We start from the raw sequence: 27,049 nt of genomic DNA, 5'->3' as shown, positions 1-27,049 counted from the left end.
TACACCAAAAGAGCAAAACTGTTTTAGTCATCGTTAGTCATTTTTGTCTTAAGTCAAATAAAACAATTTGTTTTGGTCGGTCGTACACCAAAAGAGCAAAACTGTTTTAGTCATCGTTAGTCATTTTTGTCTTAAGTCAAATAAAACAATTTGTTTTGGTCGGTCGTACACCAAAAGAGCAAAACTGTTTTAGTCATCGTTAGTCATTTTTGTCTTAAGTCAAATAAAACAATTTGTTTTGGTCGGTCGTACACCAAAAGAGCAAAACTGTTTTAGTCATCGTTAGTCATTTTTGTCTTAAGTCAAATAAAACAATTTGTTTTGGTCGGTCGTACACCAAAAGAGCAAAACTGTTTTAGTCATCGTTAGTCATTTTTGTCTTAAGTCAAATAAAACAATTTGTTTTGGTCGGTCGTACACCAAAAGAGCAAAACTGTTTTAGTCATCGTTAGTCATTTTTGTCTTAAGTCAAATAAAACAATTTGTTTTGGTCGGTCGTACACCAAAAGAGCAAAACTGTTTTAGTCATCGTTAGTCATTTTTGTCTTAAGTCAAATAAAACAATTTGTTTTGGTCGGTCGTACACCAAAAGAGCAAAACTGTTTTAGTCATCGTTAGTCATTTTTGTCTTAAGTCAAATAAAACAATTTGTTTTGGTCGGTCGTACACCAAAAGAGCAAAACTGTTTTAGTCATCGTTAGTCATTTTTGTCTTAAGTCAAATAAAACAATTTGTTTTGGTCGGTCGTACACCAAAAGAGCAAAACTGTTTTAGTCATCGTTAGTCATTTTTGTCTTAAGTCAAATAAAACAATTTGTTTTGGTCGGTCGTACACCAAAAGAGCAAAACTGTTTTAGTCATCGTTAGTCATTTTTGTCTTAAGTCAAATAAAACAATTTGTTTTGGTCGGTCGTACACCAAAAGAGCAAAACTGTGTAAGTCATCGTTAGTCGTAAAATTGCAGTATAGTATTTCAGTCACCAACATGTCTTCTGACGAAGAAGAAGTTATTGTTCCTATTTTGTGGTCTTTGTTGTTAAATATCGAAGAGGATGAAAAACAAAATAGAATGTGGGTTCATCCTTTGAATAAAAAACGTACAACAAATAATTTAATCAAATGTTTTTTACGTGAATTACGTAATGATGATTTAAAATTTAAAAATTTTACGAGAGTAAGTCCTGAAACATTTGATTACATTTTGAATATAATTTCTGAAGAAATTCAAAAAGCTGATACTAACTTCAGAAAGAGTATCAAACCGGATGAACAATTATTAGTCACTTTGTGGTAAGTAGAATTTAATTTAATTAGTATCAAATTCAAGCTTTAGAGGAAAAATAATTTTTTTGTAGACTAGTATTATAGGTACATATTACACCTTTATTTTAATGTAATAATCTAAATTATAATTTTATATAATTACTTATGAAATACATTCAACTTATTTATTTTTAAATTATTATATACATCACTTAAAAATTATTTATATGGGAGTTCTTGATATGAGTTTGAACTTTTTGAAGAAGTCAATAATTCTGGACTTTGAGAAAAGAGAAACTGTGTAGTTTGAGGCGTGTTTTGATTTAACTGTTGAGGCTGAATAGTATGCTGTTGATTTGGCTGTACATTGTTTGAATATAATATCGGAAAGTTACTTGGATATATCGGTGTAGCAGCAGATGAAGTTTCTTGTTCATCAAGCAGTTGATCCAATGTACTTAAAACAGCTTTTTTAAATCTACGCTGGTTTTTGTCATTGAGTTTTTTAAAATCTGGTACTAAACTTTTATTTTATTATGGTAAAACGGTTTAATGTATTGGAAAATAAGATGTTAGTTGGCCCCGAGAAAGCTACTAAAATAACTCGGGCGATATGTGTACTTCATAATTTAATTATGACAAGGGAAGTAAACCTTACAGAAATTCATAATGAAATTGAAAATCATCATAATCAAATAGAAATAAGAAACGAAGCGAATATTGTTCACCATAACAGATCGTCTGTAGCAGCTATCGAACAACGTAATAAGTTTATGGATTTTTTCAATTCAGAAAATGGTTCAGTTCCTTGGCAAGACATATATTTAGTTTAAAAAAATAATTTTAGTTCTAACTTTTAAAATATAATGTAATTATGATAATAATATATAATATTGATAGATTTGACAAATTTTTTTTTTTTTAATATAAGGTTAAAAAGTAAGTTGAGATCCATTTTTATTTAGTGCATTTGAAGTGCTTTATTTTATTTTTTCTATACTTTTATTTTATAACTATTCAATATAATTTACTATAATAAAGTAAGATAATTAGTATACTTATTTCTATAAAAATATATTGACTAATGATCAATTTTATTTTGTCCTATTTACTTTACTAAATTATTTGTTTAATTATGTAGTGTGTATCAGACATATTTCATACCATTAAAGTGGAAAATGAAAAAGTGAATTATTAAATGTAAAAAAAAAAAATCTAAAAATACTTGATAATATATTCGGCTCAGCGGCGTATACCTACTATAAAATATAGTACCTATTTGCATAAACATATAGGTACTATATTTTATGTTATAAACAATAAACATATAACATAAAATAGTTCAAAATAACATAAGGTCTTGAGCAGGAAGGTGCTCATCTGCGAAACCTAGAATTATATTATTATAAAATATTATAGGTACCTGGAGCTTTTAGTATTCTGGAGATTTCTGTCCATAATTTTTCCTGAACATCTCGGTTGCTATGTTGTTTGTCTTTATAATTATAGATGGTAGATCTTTGTTGAACAAGTGTTATGAGTGTTTCCAGGTCTATTTTTTCAGTCATAGTTAAGACTGAGTAGAAAATTTAAAATAATACGTCACATGTTTATTATTTGTTAATATATTTTGTAATATGTGGAATATGTTTATAATTACCTTTATATAGGTATACAAAATGTATTACGTATAAACAATTTTTAAAATATATATATTAATATATAAAAACAGTACTCATATATTATTATTAATTATGAATTGTAATCAATTATATTAGTGAACGATCGTTCTGCAACGTCTGTGGACTTTCCAACTAGTTAACCATCTGATACCGGTCAAACTGGCGGTTTGACTAATAAAAATTGTTTTGTTTTGACTGACGGAATAGAGCATGTTCTATTTCGGTAAAACACGATTAGTCATGACTAGAATTGACTGAAGAGCAAAAATGTTTTGTTTTGACTATGACTTATCAGTGTGCGGGTTTCACTGAATTACATGTGTTCTATTTTTAATTAGTCATAATAAAGCTGCCTTAGTCTGCTTTAAGCAGTTTTGCTCTTTTGGTGTGCGGCCGGCCTTTGCATACATCATTATGTCATGTACTCATGTAGGTACTTTAATCGAAACCAAAATAAAGTTTATTCATTCCAATTGGTTAAGGTTTAGTAAGTGTCAAAACTTAAATAGTAAAGAAAAAACACAGAATAAAATAATATAATTTCAATGACTATAAATTATGGTTTTGTATCTTTTATTTGTATTTCAACTACGTTGAGCAAAGGGATTGACATAATAAGACGTGAACAGCAATGTTCAAATTTACTTAAAGTAAAAATCATTGCACTAATTTTATACACAAATGCGGAAAATTATGTTCTCCTGCAGATATAAGTATATTTTGTGCCAAACAGATGGCCAAAAACTTAAAAATGCTCTATTGGTGTCTAATGCAATAATGTAAGCAAGTAAAAAATAGTATTTTTATTTACGTTCTTTCCATGCGAATTTCAGATTTTTAAATACAAGTTTTAATATATTTTAAGCAGTGAGTTACTGCCAATGATGCAATCAATGTAATATGTATTTAATGCAATAACTTCACAGCCCTAGTTTCAAGGATTTTTTTTAAGTTATATGATAAATATAATTCCATGGATAACCCAAATTAAATTACCTATAACATTGTTTACGATTAAAATGTGAGATTTTATCAACACTTTACGTTCATACCGATACTTGGATTTCTGATAATTTCATAAAAATCGAATTGAATTTTATTCAGAGTTTACAAATCAAGATTTTTTTTTAATTCTGAGGAAAATAGATTCATCAAATACCTATTAATTTTAAAGCTTAAATTGCGCTCTTTTGATGAATTGTCCACATATTATGATCGCAGTCAATACTTTAATCGATTGACGGGACTAAAATCCGCTACATTATAATTGTACTGAAACGGTAACACTTCGATGACTGATATAAATAATAATAATAATAATAGTTATAACATAATATATTTCTAAAAAAACACCTTAAATTATACAATTGACATAATATGGTCGTCATAAATTCTAAAATACAATTTTCCATAATATCTTTTAATGTCATAATTGCGATAACATTTAAACAAAAATTTTATTTTATAGTTATTTTTTTTATAAAATACCCAACAATAACATTCTGGTAACGATGGCACAAACTGTATAAGCATATATTTATATTAAAACTAAAAAGTTTAATTTAAATGTTTATCACATATTATGGTAAAAATTTAATCATATCAAATTATTCTTAATTTTTGGTATACAATTCAATGGTTGACTAGTTTGAGAGAGTTTATATACCAATATATTTTTGATACAATAATCATATACAATTCGTAAAAATTTTATACGATGATAATAATAGAACAATAAAATAAACACTTTTCTAAATTTAAGATTAATTTTAAGTTTAAAAAAAAATTGTTTTAATGTAACGTTATACAGTAACATCAGATATATTTGAATTTTTTCGAGCAATAAACGTTTCGCTATTCCTTGGCGTTCTCATTATTTTCCCACTTGTAATCAGTCGCCCAAAGCCTTCTTGATGAGCGAAAGCATACCCTGACCTAATAGAACGTCTTTTGTGCCTCACTGACATCGATCTCGTTCCAGTTCCCGACACTGGCCTCCTATAAAAATATCACATTTATCAATATTTTCACGTCTGATAAAATGTCTTTTCGGTAATATTCATTAATAGTTTGGTATACGTTTGCTTCAGTTGCTTCAAACGGAGTTTATCAGTAAGAACAGGCCTCGTTTCCAGGAAATACAGACGCCAAGCAACCACAGGGCTGACAATTACGACCACAACGAGTAATGTCACCAACCAAAATGTTGGTTGTTTCATCGCCTAATACAGCACATGCATGTAAGCAATTAAACTCTTACGCGATACATTAGAAATATATAATAATGAACGGCAAATCAAATGCAGTCACTAAATGTATATACACTTACCATCGCCAAAGACCCTACGTAGATCCCTCCTATGAGGTAGTTATAAATCCATTCAGCAACGAAGAATAATGCCAAAGATCCCCAGATAACGATATGGTTGATTACAGTCCAGTATGACGTATCAAAAGCTACCTACATAATATTAACTATCGTATGTAATTATACACTACCGACCGTTTTTATTCAAATATTGGTAAAACGATTTACCTGTACGGTCATGACAGTGACCAGAATCATCGCAACGACTTCTGCCATGTACATATGATCTAAGACATTCAATCCGCTCGAGGTCATACCATAAAAATACGCGCCTAAGAATAAAAATATTTTGTTGAAATGAAATCGCAGATAAGATAAGATAAGATAAAGCAAATACCATAAGGCACAAAAAATATCACTAGCGAAGCGTACGTCCCCAGAGCCGCGCACTTAAAGAACTCCTTAGTGTTGAAAAACATATTTCGAATTCCCGGCGTGTAGAGTTTTGGGTACATGATACTTTTTGAATCGTTGACATCCTGGTCCAGAGCCCCGATCGCTAATACTGGCAGTGCGGTGTAGAACATATTATAAACGGATATGTAAAATGGATCGAAGATCGTCTGCGATAAAAACGAAAACCGTGAGCAAACATACGACGGCCATCGTTTATTTGTTGTGGATAAAAAAATACCTGAGCGCTGAAACCGCAAAAGAAACCGAACCAAATATGACAAAGGGTAAACGCCACGTTTTTGTAGAAGAAATAGCGCAAGAATTTGCACATTCTATAGTACGACCACCTGCCGTGGACCAGAAGCAACCTTTCCAAGAACCGAAACTGTCCCAGGGAATAGTCGGATGCCAGTGTCGCCTGATTTCCTTCCTGGCCGGTGATACCCACACCTATGTGAGCTTCTTTTATCATTGACACGTCGTTGGCGCCATCGCCGATCGCCAACGTCACAGCTTTTTTGTATTTTTTAATGAGCTGCACCACCATTGCTTTTTGGAGAGGTGTTACTCGACAACAAATTACCGCTTTACCTATGAAATGCGCGTTATTAAAATTGCATAATATTACATTTTCGGTCATCGCCTGGTGGTAATGAAAAATCGTTGTGCCCTTTGGGTACTTACACTTTGTGCACAATTCCACAAATTTATATTCGAGCTCAGTGTGCAGAGCGTGAACCAATGAATGGCCGTTGATGACCAAAGCGTACAAACGGTCTTCGTTATCTTGCATTTGAACGTCGTCGGGTTCGCTACAATGGATAGTTAATGTTGTATTTTAAAATCGCAAGAAAATGATCTGTTTCGCGAAATAATATTACTACAAATAATTGTACAAACCTAAACCGTACGACACTCGTAGCCATACTATTTCTTTCCGATCGATGTTGTTCCGAAACGCCCAAAAGCGAATTGTTACACTGGTCGAGCTGATATTCTACTTGGTCCTGAGTGTTGCCGTCAACTATCCATAGTTCCATTTCGTCGTTTAGTAGTTGACAAGAGTACCCGATATTTATAGCAGTTTCTGAAACCGACGACACGTAATTTTCAAACCGATAATTTCAATTAACATTTGTATTTATATTTATGTATTATATGTCACATAAGCGTGTTTAATAATATATAAACCAATAGAGCAAACTGCTGACCGCGATTTGAAATTATATTTATGTATATTTTTTAATCGTGTGTTGATCTACATACCTTGTTTGTCTCCAGTGAGCATCCAAATATACATTCCCGCCATTAGCAGATTAGATATGGTCTTAGGAACGGCATCCTGTAACTTGTCTTCGATTGCGGTGATACCTGCAGCAGTTGACGATAAAATATGAATTGTGGATACATTTCAAAACCGTGCTCGGCCGACGTATACGTTTTAGGTTGGGTTTTTTCGTTTTTTTTACCGATTAATCTCAGCTGGGTCTCTATTTCGTCGTAGACGTTGTCCAGTTTCTCCTCTCTGTCGGTCCTGGCAGCGGCAGCATCCATGTACTTGTGTTTCCACGAATCGAAAAACTCGTCGTCGATATCCCTGACTGCGCAGCAAAGAGTACGTAGTCCGTCACCTGCAAACTCCTACCAACACGCTGTCGTTGCCGTGACGACGTTTACAAAAGCCATGGTATCACAATTAAACTACTCACATTCAAATGTTGCAAGGCCGTGGCTTTGTACTCGTCGTTTCCCGGCTCCAGGCGGTTGAATATCACACTGTCGGCCCCTTTGCAGTAAAGCCGTATTTTACTGTTCTCCCTGAACACCACGGACATGCGGCGCCTGGTGTTGTTGAAATCTAAAATACACAGAAGCTCAAACACTTTGATTTCGCCCATGATCTCGATCGTCACGCTGTTCGGAGTTCGCTCTATGAAGACGACACCGAAATTTCTAGCCGCCGAAACGAGTGCAGACTCGTCGGGCGATTGAGCTTGGTATTTCAAAATCCCTGTAAAACCATTAACCAAACATATAGATAAGCTACCTTTGCGCTATGGTAAACGTTTGACCGATTTCCCTAAAGTCTATAGAAGATAGACACAACATTGATCACTGTGGCCGTTTGAAATAAAAATTAGGTGTTCGGTGAAAATAGAGAAATGAAACAGCTATTTATTATACAGTTATTATTTGAATAATTTTTATATGTTTAATATATATATATATGTGATAGAAATTACTTTCAATACATTTTTTTATGCATTATTTGAAAAATATTCTAACTATAGATTTACCTTTGATTTTACTAAACATGCGAATACCTATTATATATATTTAAAATATGCTTAGTTTATATCATAATTATTTTTTTTTTTTTTAATATTTTACTTGAATACATTAATTTTAGTTAAGACTTACACTAATATATATATAAAATAAAATAATGTATCTACCATCCATATATACATTTCATTTCATTTCATTACACATTATATAAGTGTAATGATTTAATAATAATTGTATTTTTTTTATTTTCACAATTTTGTCATGGATTCAAAAAACTCACCATTTTTCCAGCTGGGCATAACCGTATGGCATAAAGCCAATATTTCAAAAAACGTAACTACTGTATTTTCGGTTTCGTTATTGAGTTGCCGTGCTGCGTCCACGAGACTTTGATCGTACCACAAGAAGTCGGGTTCGTATTGAGGATTCCATGAAAAATCTACCGGAGGTGGTCCAACCTGTTTGAAAAATCAGCTCGCTTAATAAAAATGAACCCTTCAATGTGTTACCACGCTCTAAGTAGTGACATCAATACCAAGTGCAACGTAGAATTTATAGTTACTCTTCTGACACCTTGGTCTACTTTGTTGTAGTGCGTATTATTGTAACTCCTGATGACAGCGGAAGGCGTCTGTTTGTCCATGTACGTCTAACGGACGAACACAAATAATATACAAACACAGAAAGCTCGGACAATAACAGTAGACAATACTTAATGTGAACAGTTATTGTCATAATTAAAAACAAATTATAATACCTTAATAACGTCGTCAGATTTCCCATAGTGGATTTCGTTCTGATTACCGTAAACAATTCCATTTATTGAACACTTGTTAAACGTCATGATGTTCTAAAAGAATGTTTAAACGAATATGAGACACGGAATTATTGTAGATTTTATGATTATATTGTTATATTTTATAATCTGGCTAATGATTATATCGAAGAATTTTGTCAACAAACGATAATTCATACTTAAAAATATTTATAAAACCATACCTAACACTATGAAGTAAGTAAAAAATTTATATTTACAATTATTTTTTTGAATTCCTCATCATACAACGAAAAAATATTTTAAAAAATAGAAAAATTTGAATAAAGTACTAAAAACATGAAAACAAAAACTTGTCATAAATAGTATCTTTGGCCTGTAAATTAGGTCTTATTGTTACAAATTTCACTTATAATATACCCACTGCCACGAGCTCAGTGTTATCATTAGTATGAAAAAATCAAATTTACAGCCTCTAACATCTTTAACTAAGTACTGATTTTTACTCTTTTCATCAAAACTGATAAAATATTTCGATTCAGCATCATTGTTAACATCTTATTGATAAATAGTCATGGACAATGTGCTGGTTTTGTAAATTTTTTAAAATACCCCCTGTACCCACCTCTAAAGTGCCCCAATTTTGAGAAAACTGCAATTTTCAGGTGTTTCCCTTTATTTGCACTATACGACCTACCTTTGTGCCAAATTTCACGTTACCCCATACAGAAAGTATCTTATGATTTTGATGATCTGTCAGTCAATATATCAGTAACAGAAATGTACAATTTTAAGTGCTCCCCTATTGAAAAGACTTAATACTAAAGGCTCCAATGTGTACAAATGTCCCAAGCTCTTTAAACTTAATTTATGTTTCAAATGTTAAAAGTCCATCTTAAGAAGTAATAAGACTAGAAAAATCGGCTGAAATCGTTTGTGTAAATAAGGTGCACTGGTTTACTAGATCTTTACTAGCACACTACCCTGCGTTCAGATCTAAAATAACGTCGAACCATCTATAATTTATATCACGTTTTGAACAAAATTCACCTTGGTCATGGTACCAGTCTTGTCTGAAAATATATACTGAATCTGCCCGAGCTCTTCGTTCAGTGACGTAGTCCTAGCTTTAGCTGCTGTACCAGACTGTTTATCATACATTTTCTCATCCCAGTTAATAAAAAAGCTCTGCACGAAACGCACTACTTCGACGCTGTCAAATAAAACAGAACAGCATTACAGCCATATTATACTGCGTGTACGAAACTCATCAAAAGTAAAAAATGAACGTTCACTGTAAATTATACACACCTTACGTATAAAGAAATTGGCACTAATGTGTTGAGAACGATGGCGTACGAAAAAAACACCAAAGTCCCTATAGTAATCGATCCAGCTATCCTATCGGACGGTACCAGCGAGTCCCAAGGTAAATATGTCTGGAAATACCAACCTGTTTTGAATTCCCAGATGACAGATCCGATCATACAAGACAGGCAGAGTAAAAAAAGGAACAATACGATCTACGGGAAAACGACGAAAATAAACAATATTTAATTATACAACGAAACAATTAACAAAGTAATTATATACATATAGTGTAAAGTGTACACGTAATATTATTATGTATGCACGAGTTTATTGTTTTTTACCCCGATGATGAGAAAGTTGAGCAGCCGATCGATATTGGTCCGTTTGAATTTCGACTTTCCTGAATTTTGCATGAGTTTCGTGTCCCTCCCGGCGAAAATAACCATCCCGTAACACCATTCCGTGTTTCTGAGTACACAGCCTCTTAGGATAATATGATCATTGTTTAAAATCAATCTGAAACACAGAAATATGACAGTAAGATTATCATCTTTCCATTGAATATCGACGGGAATATTAGGAGAAAATATCGAACTCGGTGAGTTTATAAATACGTGTGCAATGTGCATTCTATAGACTATAAGCAAAAAAAAAATCATAATCTTTGTTTGAAAACCATAAAAACTTTTCTGAAAATGTACTATTTATGTAAATTCCACTGAGGGTCATGTTTCGATTGCGTTTCCAAATTTTACTGTACATAAATACTCACTCTTTATTATTCCACTGTAAAACGCCGTGAAATTTATTGAGCAAATTGTTTGGGGTTTCACACCGAATGAAGCCGTCAAAGTCCGTCACTTCGTGTGCGAGATCCGCAACTTCGGCCAAACACTGGCGACACTTGAGATTGGTCTCACTGGACAACAAAGAAAACATGAATACAAAATATTATGACGACCACGTTTTTGTTCAAGTCATTGATAATAATTAATAACTAAGTAGATCATGTGAATTTAAAACCACAATCTCTATATAATTGTAAATTGTGAGGTTGTAAAAGTTATAACTTATAAGGGTGTCTAACTAGGCGGAAATCTATTAGGGCTCCCTGCAGGGGGAGCTAATATTTGAACACACAATATATAGGACGTCCTCCTTCCAAACTGCTCTTATCATCTACGAAAACTTATATGATTTAGTATTAAATTCATTTTTTTTATTACACCAGTTATATCGTAATACTATTTCATTAAATAGTTACAAACAAATATTTGTATACTTAAATATAAACGTAATTATACGTTACATTTTAAATTTTTTGTCGTAAAATTAAAAATATCACAAAACAATAAGGTATTGTAAGGTACTTTATTTTCTGACCAAATATTTCAACAATACCTTAATAATCAACAATCATTGATAAATGTTTTGAACATTAAAAATAAACAAAAAATTGATACAATTTTAAACCTCGAAAGTTCCCAGGGATGTTTGATACGTCACATTAGGTAGTTATGTTAAATTAAAAGTTAAATAACTATTGTCTATTAATAATCAATAATCAATAATCATAAGAAAAAACTATTGCATAAGACATGAAATACATTTAGGAGGTTACCACCACAATTCTCACTAAATTTCCGTCTATGGGTGTAGTTGAGCTGTCTAGAGCTCTGATTCTGACATATTATAATACCCACTTTCCAACTTCCATCATAATATTTTTTTGAATTATTCGTTTTTATACATTTTTAGGTTGAGTCAGCAAATATTTATACAAAAAAACGTGTAATTATTTATTTGTATATAAGTATAATAGGTACGCGTTTACGTTTTTAACAATAAATGCTCATAATTTCAAAAGTTATTAACTTTTTCGAATATTTACCTATGTTAGACGCGTGCAATTCTAATATTGTCTATTTTCATTCTCATATTTTTCGATTAACCCATATCTATTGACTTTTGATTTTTAAATCGAAACCACAATTATAAATAATATAAAATTAATTTTCTAAAAAGACAAAATTTTCCATCGAATGTTGAATAACTAATGTAAGCATTTTAAGTTTAGATAAGCCCGGTGTAATACACTACACATTTTGATCGGTGCTAAAGCACCCTTAATATTTACGGATGATATTTTGTGAATATGACTATAATATACCGTACCCGTCCAATTCTGCGGTTTCTATGAAACACAGACCACTTGGCTCGCTTGTAGACAGCAGCAACACGTCGGCTGCCACAAACTGTCCGTCCTCCATTAAAATCACGTCTCCCACGTGCACGTCCTTCCATTTCACGTTCACAACATGGCCGTTTCTGACAGTCTTCGATATGCGGTTGTTCACCTGATCGTCGCTGGCATGCCTTTGCTACATACAACACAATCGGTTTTAAATGTTCTAACTACGTTTGTTTATTTGATTTTATCGTCACATTTTCTCCCACACCCCCTTTATCGGTTGGACACGACTTCATAACATTTACAAGAGGCATATCATATACCGTATCGTTATAGTGCGTGGTGTCTAACATAAAGATTAAAGATTCAATTTATTCGTTGGTCCTCAGTTTGAGGTCCACCTGCATATTATTGTGTGGCCATAAGAAATTTATTAAAATAAATTGTATTGTTATATTTTTGTAAAGGTTTTATTTTTATTATTTATATATTGAAATAAAGGTAGATTTAAAATATTTTTTTATAATTGTATTATTAGTTGATATTTCAAAACTGTATTTAAAATAAATTAAGAGCTTATTTAGATGCATATTTTGCCAACATTTGATGTATAAAGATCATTTGATGATAAACATAATTTTGAAATGTTTATTATTTGGTTATAAGGTGAAGTGGTTCCTGCAAGTTATTGTATTGATGAACAGAATGGTAAGTGGTGACTGTTTCAACATATAACTTGACTAGGGTTGTTGTGGTATACCAAATATACTTCCTATAACCTTCCTATATACTATCTAACCTACAATTCAACCAATCACAGGGGCATATTTTTTTATGGAATTCATGGTAGAGTTATTAGTTACATTAAGTGCACGCTCTTATTTAATAGTTTGTCAGAGACCATAGGCATTGCATTGACAGCCTCGTTAATATGGTATTTACATAACGAAGACTACATACTAATCACACATACATCACTAACTTTTATGGCATCCTGGGATTTACAACACCTGATGGTGTTACAAGTTCATACGTACATAATCGTCGTAGGCGTCTTTGATGGCAGAGATCGTTAGCACGCCGACCAGTGGTATCGAAGTGGTAATGGGTGTCAATGACGATATAATCGAAATCATTTGCAGCATCATTAGGCACAGGAAGTAGAAATTGGCTAGCCGCTGAAATTGTTCGAATAAATTCAGAGGCATGAACGTCAACAAACTGTACTTCGAAGTTTTTATATAATTTGTCTAGGGAAATGTCCAAAAAAAAAAAAAACAATCATTACTCTATGACGCATACATATTGTGTATCTTATAAATTATAACATTGTGTGATTACAGTAATGATATATGTATATTATAAAGACTTACCGCATAATTGAACTGAGCGTTGTAAGTCGAATCGTTTGCTTTGATAAAGCGTTCTTTTTCTAAAATAAAATACATCAATAATTAAAATAAAAACGAACACAAGTGATATAGATAATAAGTTACTAAGAACCATTAACCATTGTTAGTTAAGGAGGCAAAGCCGTAATGATCTAATAAATGTACTAAATATTTTACTAATCCTCACTGAGAATAACTTATAGATATGCTTTGGTTTCAAATTCATTACAGGCAAGAAACAAAATATGAAATGTCTAAAAACAGCCCTTACAAAATTGCACATAACAACTTTATTACAACATCAAACATATTAATATATTGAAGACACTCAACGACGTCAACCGGATCGTGTCTAACAGCACAAAATATCCGTCCCAATAGTAAGCTACGATATAGGAATTGTACTCGTATAAAAACAACTCGGTCTTGCGATCTACTCGATCGAACACTTAAAATAAACGATTTAATATTTATTGACCTATAAATATAGTGTAAATAATTAAAATGCGGCTTGTAGCAGATCATTTTTTGAACGTTCCAAAGAGAAGGTGTAACATAGAAATTGTTTCTATTGGGATAATAATTATGAGCTCACTGAAAACTGGATAAATCTTACAAAGTCTAAATTAAGGTACATCATTGTGTTTGCCTTAATTTATTGTTATTTGTCAAAATGCAATGATAAGGAAGTATGGAACCTAATTTGTTTTATTTATTTCGCAAAAATATAAATATTTGATAATCAATATTTGTGAATCGTTTTATTTAAAAACCAGATTAGGTACCTAATATTGTTTTAGTGCAATGTGTATATTTAAGTATTATATTTTTATTCCTTTTTGTAATATTTCTAGAACTAGATTAAAAGTGACCTAAAAAAATTTTAAATGCCCTTTAAAAGTTTAAAAGTTTAGAAATGTCCTTGAACATCAAAAACTTCAAAAAAATACAAAAAAGTTCGGTGTTGGTATAGCGTGTACTAAAAATACATTAGTATCTTGGAAAAAATCGTGTATCAAAAAAGACGCAATCGAAATAAGAGCTCTAATGATAAAACAAATTTAAAGATATTTTTCGTTTTTATTTATAGATAGATGTACACAAAAAACTATTTAGATGTAAATTATGCAAAAATTTTTCCTTCATCAGTGCATGTCTCGATTCAGTTATAACGTTTTTCTAAAAAAAAAGCTGAAAAAAATAGATAGGCTCTATAGAGAAGCTATATTATGAAACATTTTGAGCGCTCATTATTTTACCTCTCTGAAAAAGTGTGATACAGTCATATTAATAAAAAAAAATTCACTGTTTTTAAACGAGTGTACGACAAAATATGTAAAACACATAATTATTGCGCCATAAGCTGTAATTTTGTCATTTCGCTCAGAACCTAAAACATAGGTTCATGAAACTGTTTTTGAGTTTTTGTATCTTATACGTTTTACCATTTTACAATATCAATATATTGCAATGATTTGCAAGCGTTTTGCAAATAGTATCACAGAGGACATAATATTTGTTCTTCTGTATATTTTGAGATTAGGTTGGCATAGGTAAACGATATGTGTCGAATATATGTAGGTGGGTGAGCGTTGAAAAATTAAGACATCGATAACCCGTTCGGATTTTAAAAATCTATCAAAATCCGATTATTTGTAGGCCTATATTATAGTACATAGGTACCTAACAGTCCGATATCCCTTATAGAATTTATTATGAAAATGCTTGCTTTGGAATACACACACGCAAGGGTTAAAGAAAAAAACCTGCCACACGCTGGCCGGTTTATTACGATATAAATTCCGAGTAGGAAAAATGACGGCAATACTTTGATATTATCTCGAGTGCTCGTAATAACGTACAAGTTAAAACCTCTTAAAATTTAAACACACACGCACGTCAGTATAGATAAACAAATCTACTCAGAATAATATGAATAATAGTATTATAGGCATAATTCGTCATAGTTTTGTCACTGCAAACAATATAGGATTCCAGAGACCATCATGTACATACTAACTATAATATTTTGTGTATATTAAAAGTGGGTATTCGCACTGTGTGCCTGCCTATAAATAATGTATATTATTAAAAGCTCCATAATTCAATTGAAAGTGTCAAGTGACGGGACAATAAATACGTACTAATTTTACTAACACGGGTGACTTTGCCGAACGATTATTATATCAAAGTTTAATAATATACAGGTAGGTAATATACACTCCTATTGTGTACACTTACAGTTATTGTAAATATTTTATAAGTAAACAGAATAGTGTCAATTATATAAGTCTTGTACATAAAATTGTATGACATATTATTTAAACACATAGCATAATTAAAGTCTACAAATGTACATAATTACATTGTTATTAAAAATAACAACTAGGGATACGGAAGTCACCTAATTAGAACAATTGTAAATAATTTTTAGGTACGATTTACTTTTTTATTTTTAATTACGATTACAACAACTGATCGATAACTGAATGATAATTATACATCAATTTTTCAATATTTTACAGCACCCTATCGACTAATCTACAGGTACGGCAGCATATATGTATCACTTTTAGTGAATACGATCTTAATTTATTGTCACGTCGTGAGCATTTTAGGATATCTTATTATATTTTATCAACCGGTATTACGGTGCACTCAGATTAGATTTAAATTTCTGTTCAACACTTAAAAATATATACTTAAACGGTAAGGCACTATGCCACCATATAATTGCGGAATATTATATTAGCTCTTGTGTATTCAAACATACGATGAATGTCGATTCGAAAAACATCGACGCGGTGTTCACTATTTTATATCACTCCATTAAATCGGTGTTCATTCGAATAGTTCATTTTCGCTATAAAACTTAGCTCGCAAATAAGTACACGAGAAGTATTTTTTTTTTAATATTTCGTATTTATGGCAAATCGATTTTCCATCTAATAATGACAGGCTGCTTACCGATACATATATTATTTACAGATATCGTGTTCAGGAATTCGAACCGTATATAATAGCACATGGTCACAATATACGTAGACGTACACGAATAATATACTTAATCAAATCGTATATAATTATCAAGCTTCTAATATTATAATCCTGGCAACGAAATTGGTGAACATATTATAACAGGTATGTATAGGTGTTAATAATAATAATGAAAATTACCCACCAAAGCGATTTGCGAGAATATCTTCTAAAAGCATTTTTGTTCCAAAAAAAAAAACAGTTTTTACAATAATTGAGGTTTTTTGGGTCCAACATTCTTAATATTCTTAAAATGACTAAAGCGCGATGGCTGCAGCTTAGCAGCTATAGTAGTAGGTATATAGATAATATTTTATAATGTATATTTATATTTAACCAATCGCGTTGAGAAAAAAAAATTATAAGTAGGTAATATAATTTGTAGTTAAATCACACTTATCACACTTCAACTCAATATCAATAGGTATAAAATAATATCAACTTGTAATCATAATAATATAATTTTAGTCCACGTGATATTCGTTAATAATACTGCTAAATGTCTGTTGGAATTAAAAACTTTGAAAAATAATTTTGAAACTATATTTTTTAACAAATTGTTATTGTCACTGACCTGAAGCATTCGAGATCATTCCGTAGTCTCATTGAGGTGTTTTACGTCCACGGTACGCGTACTCACTGGAGGCCCACTGACGAGGAACTGTCACGCTCCCAAACGTTGTGCACGCAAAGGGGGGGCGTTTGACAAAAAAAATACCCCTTTCCGTTCCCACACCTCGCCCCCCACCATCCACCACACGGCCACCCGTCGTAACCACACATTACTGTTTTAATATCTGCGGTGGAAATATTAAATATGGAAAAATAACACACAGTGCCGTAGGTATGTTGTGAATATTATTTTCGCCAACCACCACCATATAAATGTATTTTATCACTCACTTTCAAATATAACACGCGTGTTTTATCATATATGGTAGGAAAATCAATCGATGAGTAACTAAAGAAACAATTTCACACGCGACGTCAAATAATTAAACGCAGTCATTCTTTTTGTAAAATGTTTACGATTTTTGGATGGTTTACACTGAATTGTATATTATATATAGGTAGGTGCGTGGTTTTTAATTTTGATTTTCGGCGGAGCGATACGTGGAAAAAAGTACGGCGTTTATATGCGTGGTCTTAATTCATGTTTCACGCATATAATATTATTATGCAAACATATTATAATATATTGTTTTGGGTAAAACGGGGTCAACGACGTAAAGGGATAAAAAAAAGGAGGGTTGAAAATTAAAAATAAATGAATATATGAGTACATATAAATTTGAATTAAAACTAATTAGTAATTACCTACTACGCAGGTGTACGGGGTATATTTTATGGATTTGAAGTATTTCAATTGTTGTGGGACGAAAAAAGTAAATTTCGATGAACAAAAAAATAAGGTTCTCTTGTTTCTATATGAATTTATTTAAACCTTATTTTAGTTTTTTGAATAAAATATTTTATAATCAAATTGCTAAACTCTCCAGTTGGTGCATTTTCAAGTCAGCTTTATTTTCAACTGTCATTCAAATATTCAATGATAATATCATGCCGATGATTTTATCCGAGTTTTTCCAAATTTTTAATTTTAATTTGTATTCTTTTTTTTTTAACTTTAGAATACTGAACAAAAATCTATAATTTGACCATCAACATCCATTTAGGATACGTTCTCGAAAATGTCGATTTACGTTTGAAAATAAGATGTATTAGAATATATTATATAAATTTGAAATCCACACAACAAATTAAATGATCCAAGATAATAAGGAACATGTTTGAAATGTATCGGTTCTATTGAAGTTATTTCCTTTGTCACAAGCACTACCTATATTACTAATACAAAAAACATCGTGTACAAACATAGAAGGATAAGATACAATATAGTCATGTAGATGACACATAATTTAGGTATGCATCGTCTACATGTAGACACATATAATAGTGCAGGAAGTACCCATTCGTAGAGTTATACCTGGAGTTTGTATGACGTATTTCAGCGGAAGACAAAATATTATTACTATTTTTTTTATTATTATTATTATTAGGCGGGACCGCGGCAACTAAGGCTATTGGGTGTGGGGTGGTAGGGTAGGATGTTTTTTTTTTATACGTTTTTTGTAGATTTTTATATCGGTAGGATTGTAACACGTGTTTGTGTATATATATAATATGGCAAATATGTATCGCTAAAACCCGGGTGGTCACCCATCCGGAAGCTAGCAACGTCAGCGGGTACGTACACTCAAAGCGTTTCCGCAGATGGAGCTTACGGCCGCGCCTCTCCAAGCCACATTATTATTTTTATTATTTTTTTTGGTCAATAAATACATCGACATCTAGGCCATTAGTATAGGGTTAAGTTAGTGTTATTTACATTTTTTTTTTTTTTTATTTAAATTTAATTATACAATTCAATTTTTTTATGAATAAAATTAAATTCTTTGTGTCCTGTGGGTTTGGTCCAAGTGCTTGGCAGATTTGTTCGGAGATGTGGAATTGATTGCGATACTGGTTGTACTTGTGACATTCGGTGATGATATATGGTTGACAGTTAGAAGGACGCTGCATGTGTCGCATAATAGAGGTTCGTCTTTACTCATCAAATAGCTGTGCGTTAGGTGCGTGTGTCCTAATATGTTGATATTATTATTAATATCGGAACAGATGACATCAACGACTGCGGCTGAAAGACCTAATGACATTATTACTGTTATCGGTGGTGCGATATGCACCTGACTGCAAATTATACTATCTGTCTATGAGATACATTCGTATTGATTTGTAATTTTAACGGTTATTAAAATTGCCTACTTTTGACCGGCTAGAACGAAGTCTTGTACCCTCGTTTCTCCTACACTACCTAACTGTGCGGCGGAGATCGTGAATGTGTGCCGACACAAACATAAATTATGAACCGTAGGTCCGTAGATTCTACGAACACACCAATACACACTCCGGCAACACCTCACACCTGCGTAAATATAATAATACAATGTCGTGTGTGGACGCGTCGCGTTCGTGTGGACACATGGCATATGATATTATAATATGTACACTAATAAAATATAATAACGTCTCCACGCGACGCTTGTGGTGAGAAAAGATGTCTCGGAGGACATGTACCTACCTACTTACAAGCGCCGAACATGAGACGTCGTTCCTGTGTCAAAACAAAGTAAGTCCGTTTCATGATCGAGAGCGTCGAAAGTGCGATGCGATTATCCATTGGCTGCGTACGAAATGCAAGCGATTTATCTCCCGGACCATCCGGCGGCGACAAAACAAACACACACACGAACACACGTATTATCTATACTTACATGCTTACATAGCCTCGCATAATGTGAACGCCGTCGTACGTTTAGTGCCTAGTTAGGTACCTACCTGCCTAATGATCGTATTATGTAATATAGGTGTGTGTAAATTGTGAGCACGGGTGACGGGTGAGTAAAACGTTATCGTCGAGAACGTTTAAGCCTAATATTATATATACGTACGCTTAACACACAGTATTGGTCGACCTTCGTTTGCGACTAGATTTTCATTCGAATTTCAAAAAAATAAAATAAATACTCGCAAACCGTGTAATCTCCGGATTTTTCGTTAGATTTTTAGAAAAACATTGAAGTGTCCAAATTTAAGGTTGAAATCTATAGAAGTAAGAAGCCGTATGACATTATAGTACTTTTTTTGTTCGGACTTACTTCATTTATCTAATAGTTCATTTTGTCGTTCCATCGGCAGTAGATAAAAAGACTATGGAAAGACCCCCCATGGGTACAAAAGTCCATGTGAGTGACATAGAATTGTACCATCATAATATGATCACACTATTATTATGTCATAATGTTTTATAAATTCGAGATGTAAGTATTCACTATCTTATAATTTAAAAAAATAACTATTATAACATAATTTGTAACTACTTTTTCTTGAAGTAGTAATTTACATATTTATGATTAATAAATAAATAATATTAATAATATTAATTATATTATTAATTCAATAATAACAAGTATAAAATGTAAATAGAATAAAATATACAAAATGAAAACTCAGATTTTTAGTACTTCAGATGTAAAATAATTGTTTTACCAGGTGAAACACGCTAAATGACTAAGCCCAATATACTGAAATATCTGTCTTAGTAAATATACCTTTCAATAAATTGGATTTAATTATCCAACTATATTTATACATTTATTAGTATTGATTTAATAATTTAATACGCTGTGCCTTCATTCATAGTATATGATCTATGTTGTGGTTGTACCTACCTATATAATAAGTAGGGCAGATATTTATATTGTTTTGCATATTTTTTATTGTTTGGTGAAAAAAAATAAGTAGTTATGTACCAAAAGTGCTTCATGGCTTGATTTTTTAGGAACCTACCTAGTTAAAATTTTGGTTTTTTTTCTGTATACAAAAATTGATACTAAAATTATATTTTTTAACTCGACAATCATAAAATACAAAATTAATCATAACTATTCAAGATTTTATTGATATGATTAGACGAATTTTGATTACTTGTGTAATCCTAAGAGCTGTATGGGTAGCTGAAACAATTCAAGGACAATATTTTTAAAAATGTATGAAGTTGTTTTATACAAAAAAAAGAAATTTTTAAAAGCATTGAGTTGTATTGAATACAAATCTACTACCTCATAAGTTCCTCCTGGAGGTGGGTCATTGCCTACCCTATAGCTTCCACATAATATATAAATACAAGCTTGATTGCAGCTTCGTGAAATATATAGAAATTCAACGAATACAGATAAAAAAATGTATTGAAATGTATAGGTACTTTTATTCATTAATTAGGTAATTAAACATGGCCACATGGGAGTATAAATAGAATTGTGAATTTAAACAATTCACTACGCAACATCGCATTATACAACTGTGGTACTGCATTGTTATGTTTACATAATACAACGAATAACCCGGGAAAGTCATTAAATTGTATAGCGTGCGCGTGGGGTAGTCAGGGTAGGCTATTGACTACTCTGCGAATTTTCCCCCTCAATATTATCATAATATCTAATCAATGACCTTATTATGATCGAAATAAATGAGACAAATAATTAATTCGTTTTTATAATTTATGGCAGTGGCGTATTCTGGGGGGAGGGGGGTACGAGTGACAGCAAATTTCACACACAAGTGTTGAAGTTTTTTTAAGGATAAGGAAAATTGCCACTATAAAAACTGGTGGGGGGAGGCATTAAAAAAAATATATGCCCAGGACAGCAAAGTCCTAAATACACCACCGATTTAGGTGTGAATAAGAATATATTATTTACTCGGGTGTGTGTTAATATATTTTGTGTTTGACTACCCTGCCAGTGATGTCTGCACACGCTTACTACTGTATAAATGTATAATTAAGTGCTGATTAAGTACAACTTCATTGAGTAGATCGCTGTAATAATGGATGTATTAAATTTGAAATCAATGATAAATCTTTGCATATAATTACTTACGAAAAACGATTCTGAGTGAAGACTTTCCATTAAACTATATTTCTAAGGGTTAATAATTATATATTTAAGTAAATTTCTCATTTAAAATGTTATGGTTTATTAAAAATATCATCAACTAATCAATTGTGTGAGAAAACTTGCATTTCATTTTTCACATCTTAAGTGTGAAGATCAAAAATATGATGTGCTCCAACTACAAAATAAATAGAAAATTTTCGGGGTTTTGCCGAGTTTCATAAAAATTTGAACTTTAAAGTCTTGGGAACATGCCAAAAATAGTAGTACTCCTCATCAAAAGTGCAACCTGGAGCGATTCACCCCTCCTACTAGATATTGCTATCAGAACTCAGAAGAGTATAGTACCGTGGTTCTCGCACGATATATGCAAGTATAAATAATTACGTTACGTATCAATAATCTATATTTTTATATTCATAAATCATTATATACCATAGCATGTTCGCATAGAGAACTGACAGAGCGTGTGTGTCTATAATACGCAAAGGTCGCGTCCGGCATGTAGACGGAACCCTGCACAGAATACCCGACCGACCGACTTATACGAATAATAATAATTTATAAAATAGCAGACGGGGATGGTCCGTCCTTGGCCCAGCGAATAAGGGACGACCGGCAGAGGTCTTGTGCAGCGCTTATTAAATAATTCAAAAATTTATTTTTTTATTTCGTCAATGACCGTTTTTTACATTAATTGCCACACGCCTAATTGATTTTTCCCCCTTTTTTTATATTGACATTATGTCTCACACTCCCGGTGTACGCATATAAGACATATTATGTATAATGTGTGTACATTGTAGATATTGTGTGTAAGGAAAGTATATATATATATATAGGGCACAGTTACTCATTGGGGCGGCACGCCTGTGTATCATAATTATTATTGTCATTGAATTAACCAAATTGCTTTTGGACATAAATCAAAAATAACTTTTTACGACGGGTGTGGTTTTAGATTCAGAGCGGAGCGATGTATTAAAAATAATCAAGAGAAACAAAGAAGTTGATAAAAAAAAGGAATAATTACGCAAAACCAGTTATCAAAATATAGGTCTTCATATTTCGTAGTTATTCAAAAATGCATAATCGCAGATAGGTACTTTGAAATGTCATCGTTTATTTATATAGATAAGCTATTTAAAGGCACTTAAAATTTTCAAAAAGTTTGCACATACTCTTATTATATAGGATTTAGAGTGTCCATAAAAAAAAGTATACAGAACGAAATGTAGGGGGGAAAAAGCATAAATTGAGGGCAAGATCAACATTCTTTAGCGTAACTTAAGCATTATAAGATAATCTTAAAAAATGTATTCTACATTTATTTTTCTATACTATACAATTATTATGTGTATATTATGTCATGACATGGAAAGTATGTAATACGATCTTATAAATTACATTCTGTAGTTTAAAAACATCACGTGTTCGGAAATAGCCCCTCTGGGGCAACCCTCTACAGGTGCCGTCGGCTCTGTGTGTAAGTTACGTATACAAACGACGACGACAGATTTATTAATATTTGGCTGCAACGTGCGAAAATATATGTTTATTATATCCAAGCACATTATTACTTGCACCGAAAAACTAAATCAACATACAACCAGTCGGTCGTACACTCTATATTATATAGGTATTACATTATTAATTATTATGCGGCCACGTGTGACTCGGCAGATTACTTATGTACCTTCATTGTATACTAATCAGGGCGATGTTTAACTTCCTCGTACATGAATTTTTAATATATGATCTGCAATTTCATTATTTTGATGATAACTCATTTTTTTTTTATAATCGGCATCTATAGATCCTTTAAGACAAAATGTATACAACAATTATTATAAAAACTTTGGCCAATAATGAAAACCCAAAGAGTATATATTATACAGAATTAATATTAAATTTGTTTATGAACCTACCACCTACGTATAATTAAGTTATTATTAATACTTGTAAGTATGTTTAACATTTTTATCAATTAATGAAAGAAAAATAGTATTCAAAGGATCTATATATCACAAATATAGGTACCTATAATGTATTCAACACTCACCTGCAATTCACCATGTTGATTTATCGGTGCCTATAGTATACTTGCTGGCTATCTTAACCTATATATTTAATATTTATATTAATTACAATACCGACCTATAAATATATTTGTTGCAAATTAGCCAGAGACGTTAAGTTTTCAATAATGTATTGATTAATAAATTTCTTTGCACTAGATTACGATTTTTTCGATATTAATATACGACGTATAGTTAACAAAGAAAAATTAATTAGGAATACAAACCATTTTTTCCATGATAACTACAGAATAATAAGTTGGTAATTGTATGCTTATTAACCCCCACCCATTCCCCTATTTTTGTCTTTACAGCAGCCCTGAAATCGACATATATTTATACATAAATAAGTATATAATAAAATAAAATTTATTTTATATATTATGTGTACCTATTGTGTAGTGGTCGATTCATGAGGACTAACCCTATTATTTGAGACATCGTGTGCGTGTGTACGTTGGAATGAGTAACTGCGTTGATGTATTATTATAACGAATATGTATATAATATAATAAAGACCGTCGGCCTTTGGGGGACAAATGTGGAAAAACGATTATTTTCAGTTTTTTTTTTTTGTCGCGTGATCGAAGGCCGATAAATGATAATGTACAAAATATAGTACAACCGTCAACCACCGAAATTATGTCATAGTGTTATGTTGTGCTCCGAATTGGCTATACATTCTTGTAACTAAATAAGTGTTATTATCGTTTGCCGTTGACAATTAATGTGATTTTCAACAGCTCCCCTACCAAAATCGTCCGAGGGTAATACTACGTGTTCGACTGCAGTTCGAGTCTACAAAAAAACAAATTCATAGTTCATATTATGACGCCACTGTGCCAGAGGAGGTTAGGTCTATAGATAAAGAAACGGAATATTAATATATTATATTGCAGGTGTGGCTAGTGTAACCCGGTATTGCTCTGTGATCAAAGAGTATACTAGGAATGCATGGCTAATGGGGGAGGGGGGTAACTCCCATGTTCTCCATTTTTTTTTCAAATAAATTTAATAAATAATGCTTTTTAGTAAAAGTTTAAAAATATATTGATATTGTTTTTCATGTTCATAAAAAAATGTGAAAAATATCATATCATTATAATACATAATATTAACATGGATATTTCAAATATTACCTATAATATGACATTAATACATACCAACATAATGACATTTTACGAATTGTATGTACCTACCTTGTCTACTTGTTAAGTAACTAATGTTATTATTCTATACCTATACTCTATAAAATATGCCTAGGTAAGTAGTATATTTTTCCAAGAGACACTGCATAAAAATCTAAACATCGAAACAGTTGGACAATTAGCTTCTAACTACTTTTATAGATTCTATTCTAAATTATCTGCACACCCAAACAACAATTTCACACAACAATTTAATCTGCACTCTAATGCAAAACTCTTCCTGGAAACCCAATGCGCCGTTTGAAACGAAAATGGTGAAGTGATTTACTCAAATAAATCCGAAATAAAATAATATCGCGTTGGTTCTATCAACGGATGGCCACACTCATCATAAAATTATGTCTCGCCTGTATACTTTGTCATCATATTTACTTATTGTTTATTATTATTTCACCTATATATCAGACACAAATATGATAATGAATAATATAATTTTTTACCAAAAAATAAAGGTTAACGCAGGCCAAGGGGTGGCTATAGCACCCCCCCCCCCCACACACACACTTCCGCACTAGGTCCGCCCCTCACTGCAAGTTATAGACGATCGTCGATCTCATCATTACCTATTAGTCTACACAATGATAATAGAACAAGATAGTTGCAATCACGAAAGCCAATATGAAATTAGGCCATTGAATTTGTAAGGGGGTCTAGACTTAAACCTAAAACTATTTTTTCACATCTAAGGTTTTTTTTAGCTTTAATTAATAGGTATAGGTACCTTATAAATCCTATATTTAGTATTTTCTAGAGAAGTAGTATTTATTTAAGAATATTTTCATGGTACTAACTGCACGCTATAGTTAGACGACCTTACGAGCAAAGGTAAAAGAAAATCACTAAATGGTTTTGTTATAAAAATCGTCCAATGCACAACTTTAACGCATTAGATTATTTATACACGATAAAAATTTACCTACCTATAAGACCTGTGCCTATTTAATCGACATCAATTAATAATATCGACTTTCTTTATAATTTAAATAAATATATAAAAGTATTATTACTAATCATACAGTCATACAAGTATTGTGTATTATACTCGTACATTATTTTATAAAATGTTGATTATGACATGATTTTTAGATAAATAATTGGTAAATAATGTTGATGGCGTGCATTTTTAAGAAAATTATAAATAGACCAAGACAATAAACTCGTTTGTGAATTCCAAACTCTGCACTTACCCAATAAATATTGCGATTGCATTGCATTATTATATACGTCATTTTAGAGTATACACATTTTCAGAAGTTCTACATTTTAATATTTGAAGTTTAAACAAACAGGTACACAGGTATATTGCATTACTACATTGGTGGTTGAAGTAAGATAAGTTTTTTAAGATTATAAACAGTAGGTACCTATTTTATAAAATGGCCCAAATGATAGACTTTATAGGGCGTATATCGGTTCCACTGATTTAGTATCAACTCAGGCGGCTATTGTTCGTAGGGCTACGACACGATTGAGCATAGAACACCTTTTTTGCGACACGATTGAGCATAAATTGTCGGGGCATCAAAGGAAATTGAAATACAA

The 27,049-nt window shown here is 31.8% G+C and overlaps 1 protein-coding gene across 4 annotated transcripts; it reads right to left on the bottom strand.

The window, feature by feature from the left end:
• Positions 1-4,344: 4,344 nt before the first annotated feature.
• Positions 4,345-17,383, bottom strand: LOC111031489 (phospholipid-transporting ATPase ID). 4 transcript variants are annotated; one of them, XM_022311453.1, is made up of 22 exons: positions 16,848-16,969; positions 13,649-13,707; positions 13,313-13,525; positions 12,260-12,465; positions 10,857-11,003; positions 10,426-10,600; positions 10,085-10,296; positions 9,824-9,986; positions 8,756-8,848; positions 8,534-8,647; positions 8,279-8,456; positions 7,419-7,720; positions 7,179-7,350; positions 6,976-7,080; positions 6,610-6,796; positions 6,394-6,521; positions 5,948-6,300; positions 5,651-5,876; positions 5,482-5,585; positions 5,275-5,406; positions 5,025-5,167; positions 4,345-4,943 (listed from the first exon to the last, which is right to left on the bottom strand). In XM_022311453.1, the coding sequence occupies exons 1-22, from the start codon at positions 16,879-16,881 to the stop codon at positions 4,748-4,750; spliced, it is 3,642 nt and encodes a 1,213-aa protein (XP_022167145.1). In that variant the 5' UTR covers positions 16,882-16,969; the 3' UTR covers positions 4,345-4,747. The 4 variants fall into 4 exon arrangements, with proteins under 4 accessions (XP_022167145.1, XP_022167146.1, XP_022167147.1 ...); XM_022311454.1 differs by lacking the exon at positions 16,848-16,969 and adding an exon at positions 17,277-17,383 and having other exon boundaries at positions 4,424-4,943; XM_022311455.1 differs by lacking the exon at positions 8,534-8,647 and having other exon boundaries at positions 4,424-4,943.
• Between the last annotated feature and the right edge of the window lie 9,666 nt (positions 17,384-27,049).

The sequence above is a fragment of the Myzus persicae genome, unplaced genomic scaffold (assembly GCF_001856785.1).
Source record: "Myzus persicae strain clone G006 unplaced genomic scaffold, MPER_G0061.0, whole genome shotgun sequence".
Taxonomy (NCBI): Eukaryota; Metazoa; Arthropoda; class Insecta; order Hemiptera; family Aphididae; genus Myzus; species Myzus persicae.
The sequence above is the reverse complement of the archived record's forward strand: the minus strand, read 5'-3'. Positions and strand labels throughout refer to the sequence as shown.

Coding starts and splice junctions, on each gene's coding strand:
- LOC111031489 (XM_022311453.1), bottom strand. CDS start 16,881: ATGCTTTTAGAAGATATTCTCGCAAATCGCTTTG. Junction 8,457..8,533: donor TAAATTCTACGTTGCACTTG/GTATTGATGTCA, acceptor TTTTTCAAACAG/GTTGGACCACCTCCGGTAGA. Junction 6,301..6,393: donor TGTGGAATTGTGCACAAAGT/GTAAGTACCCAA, acceptor CGCATTTCATAG/GTAAAGCGGTAATTTGTTGT.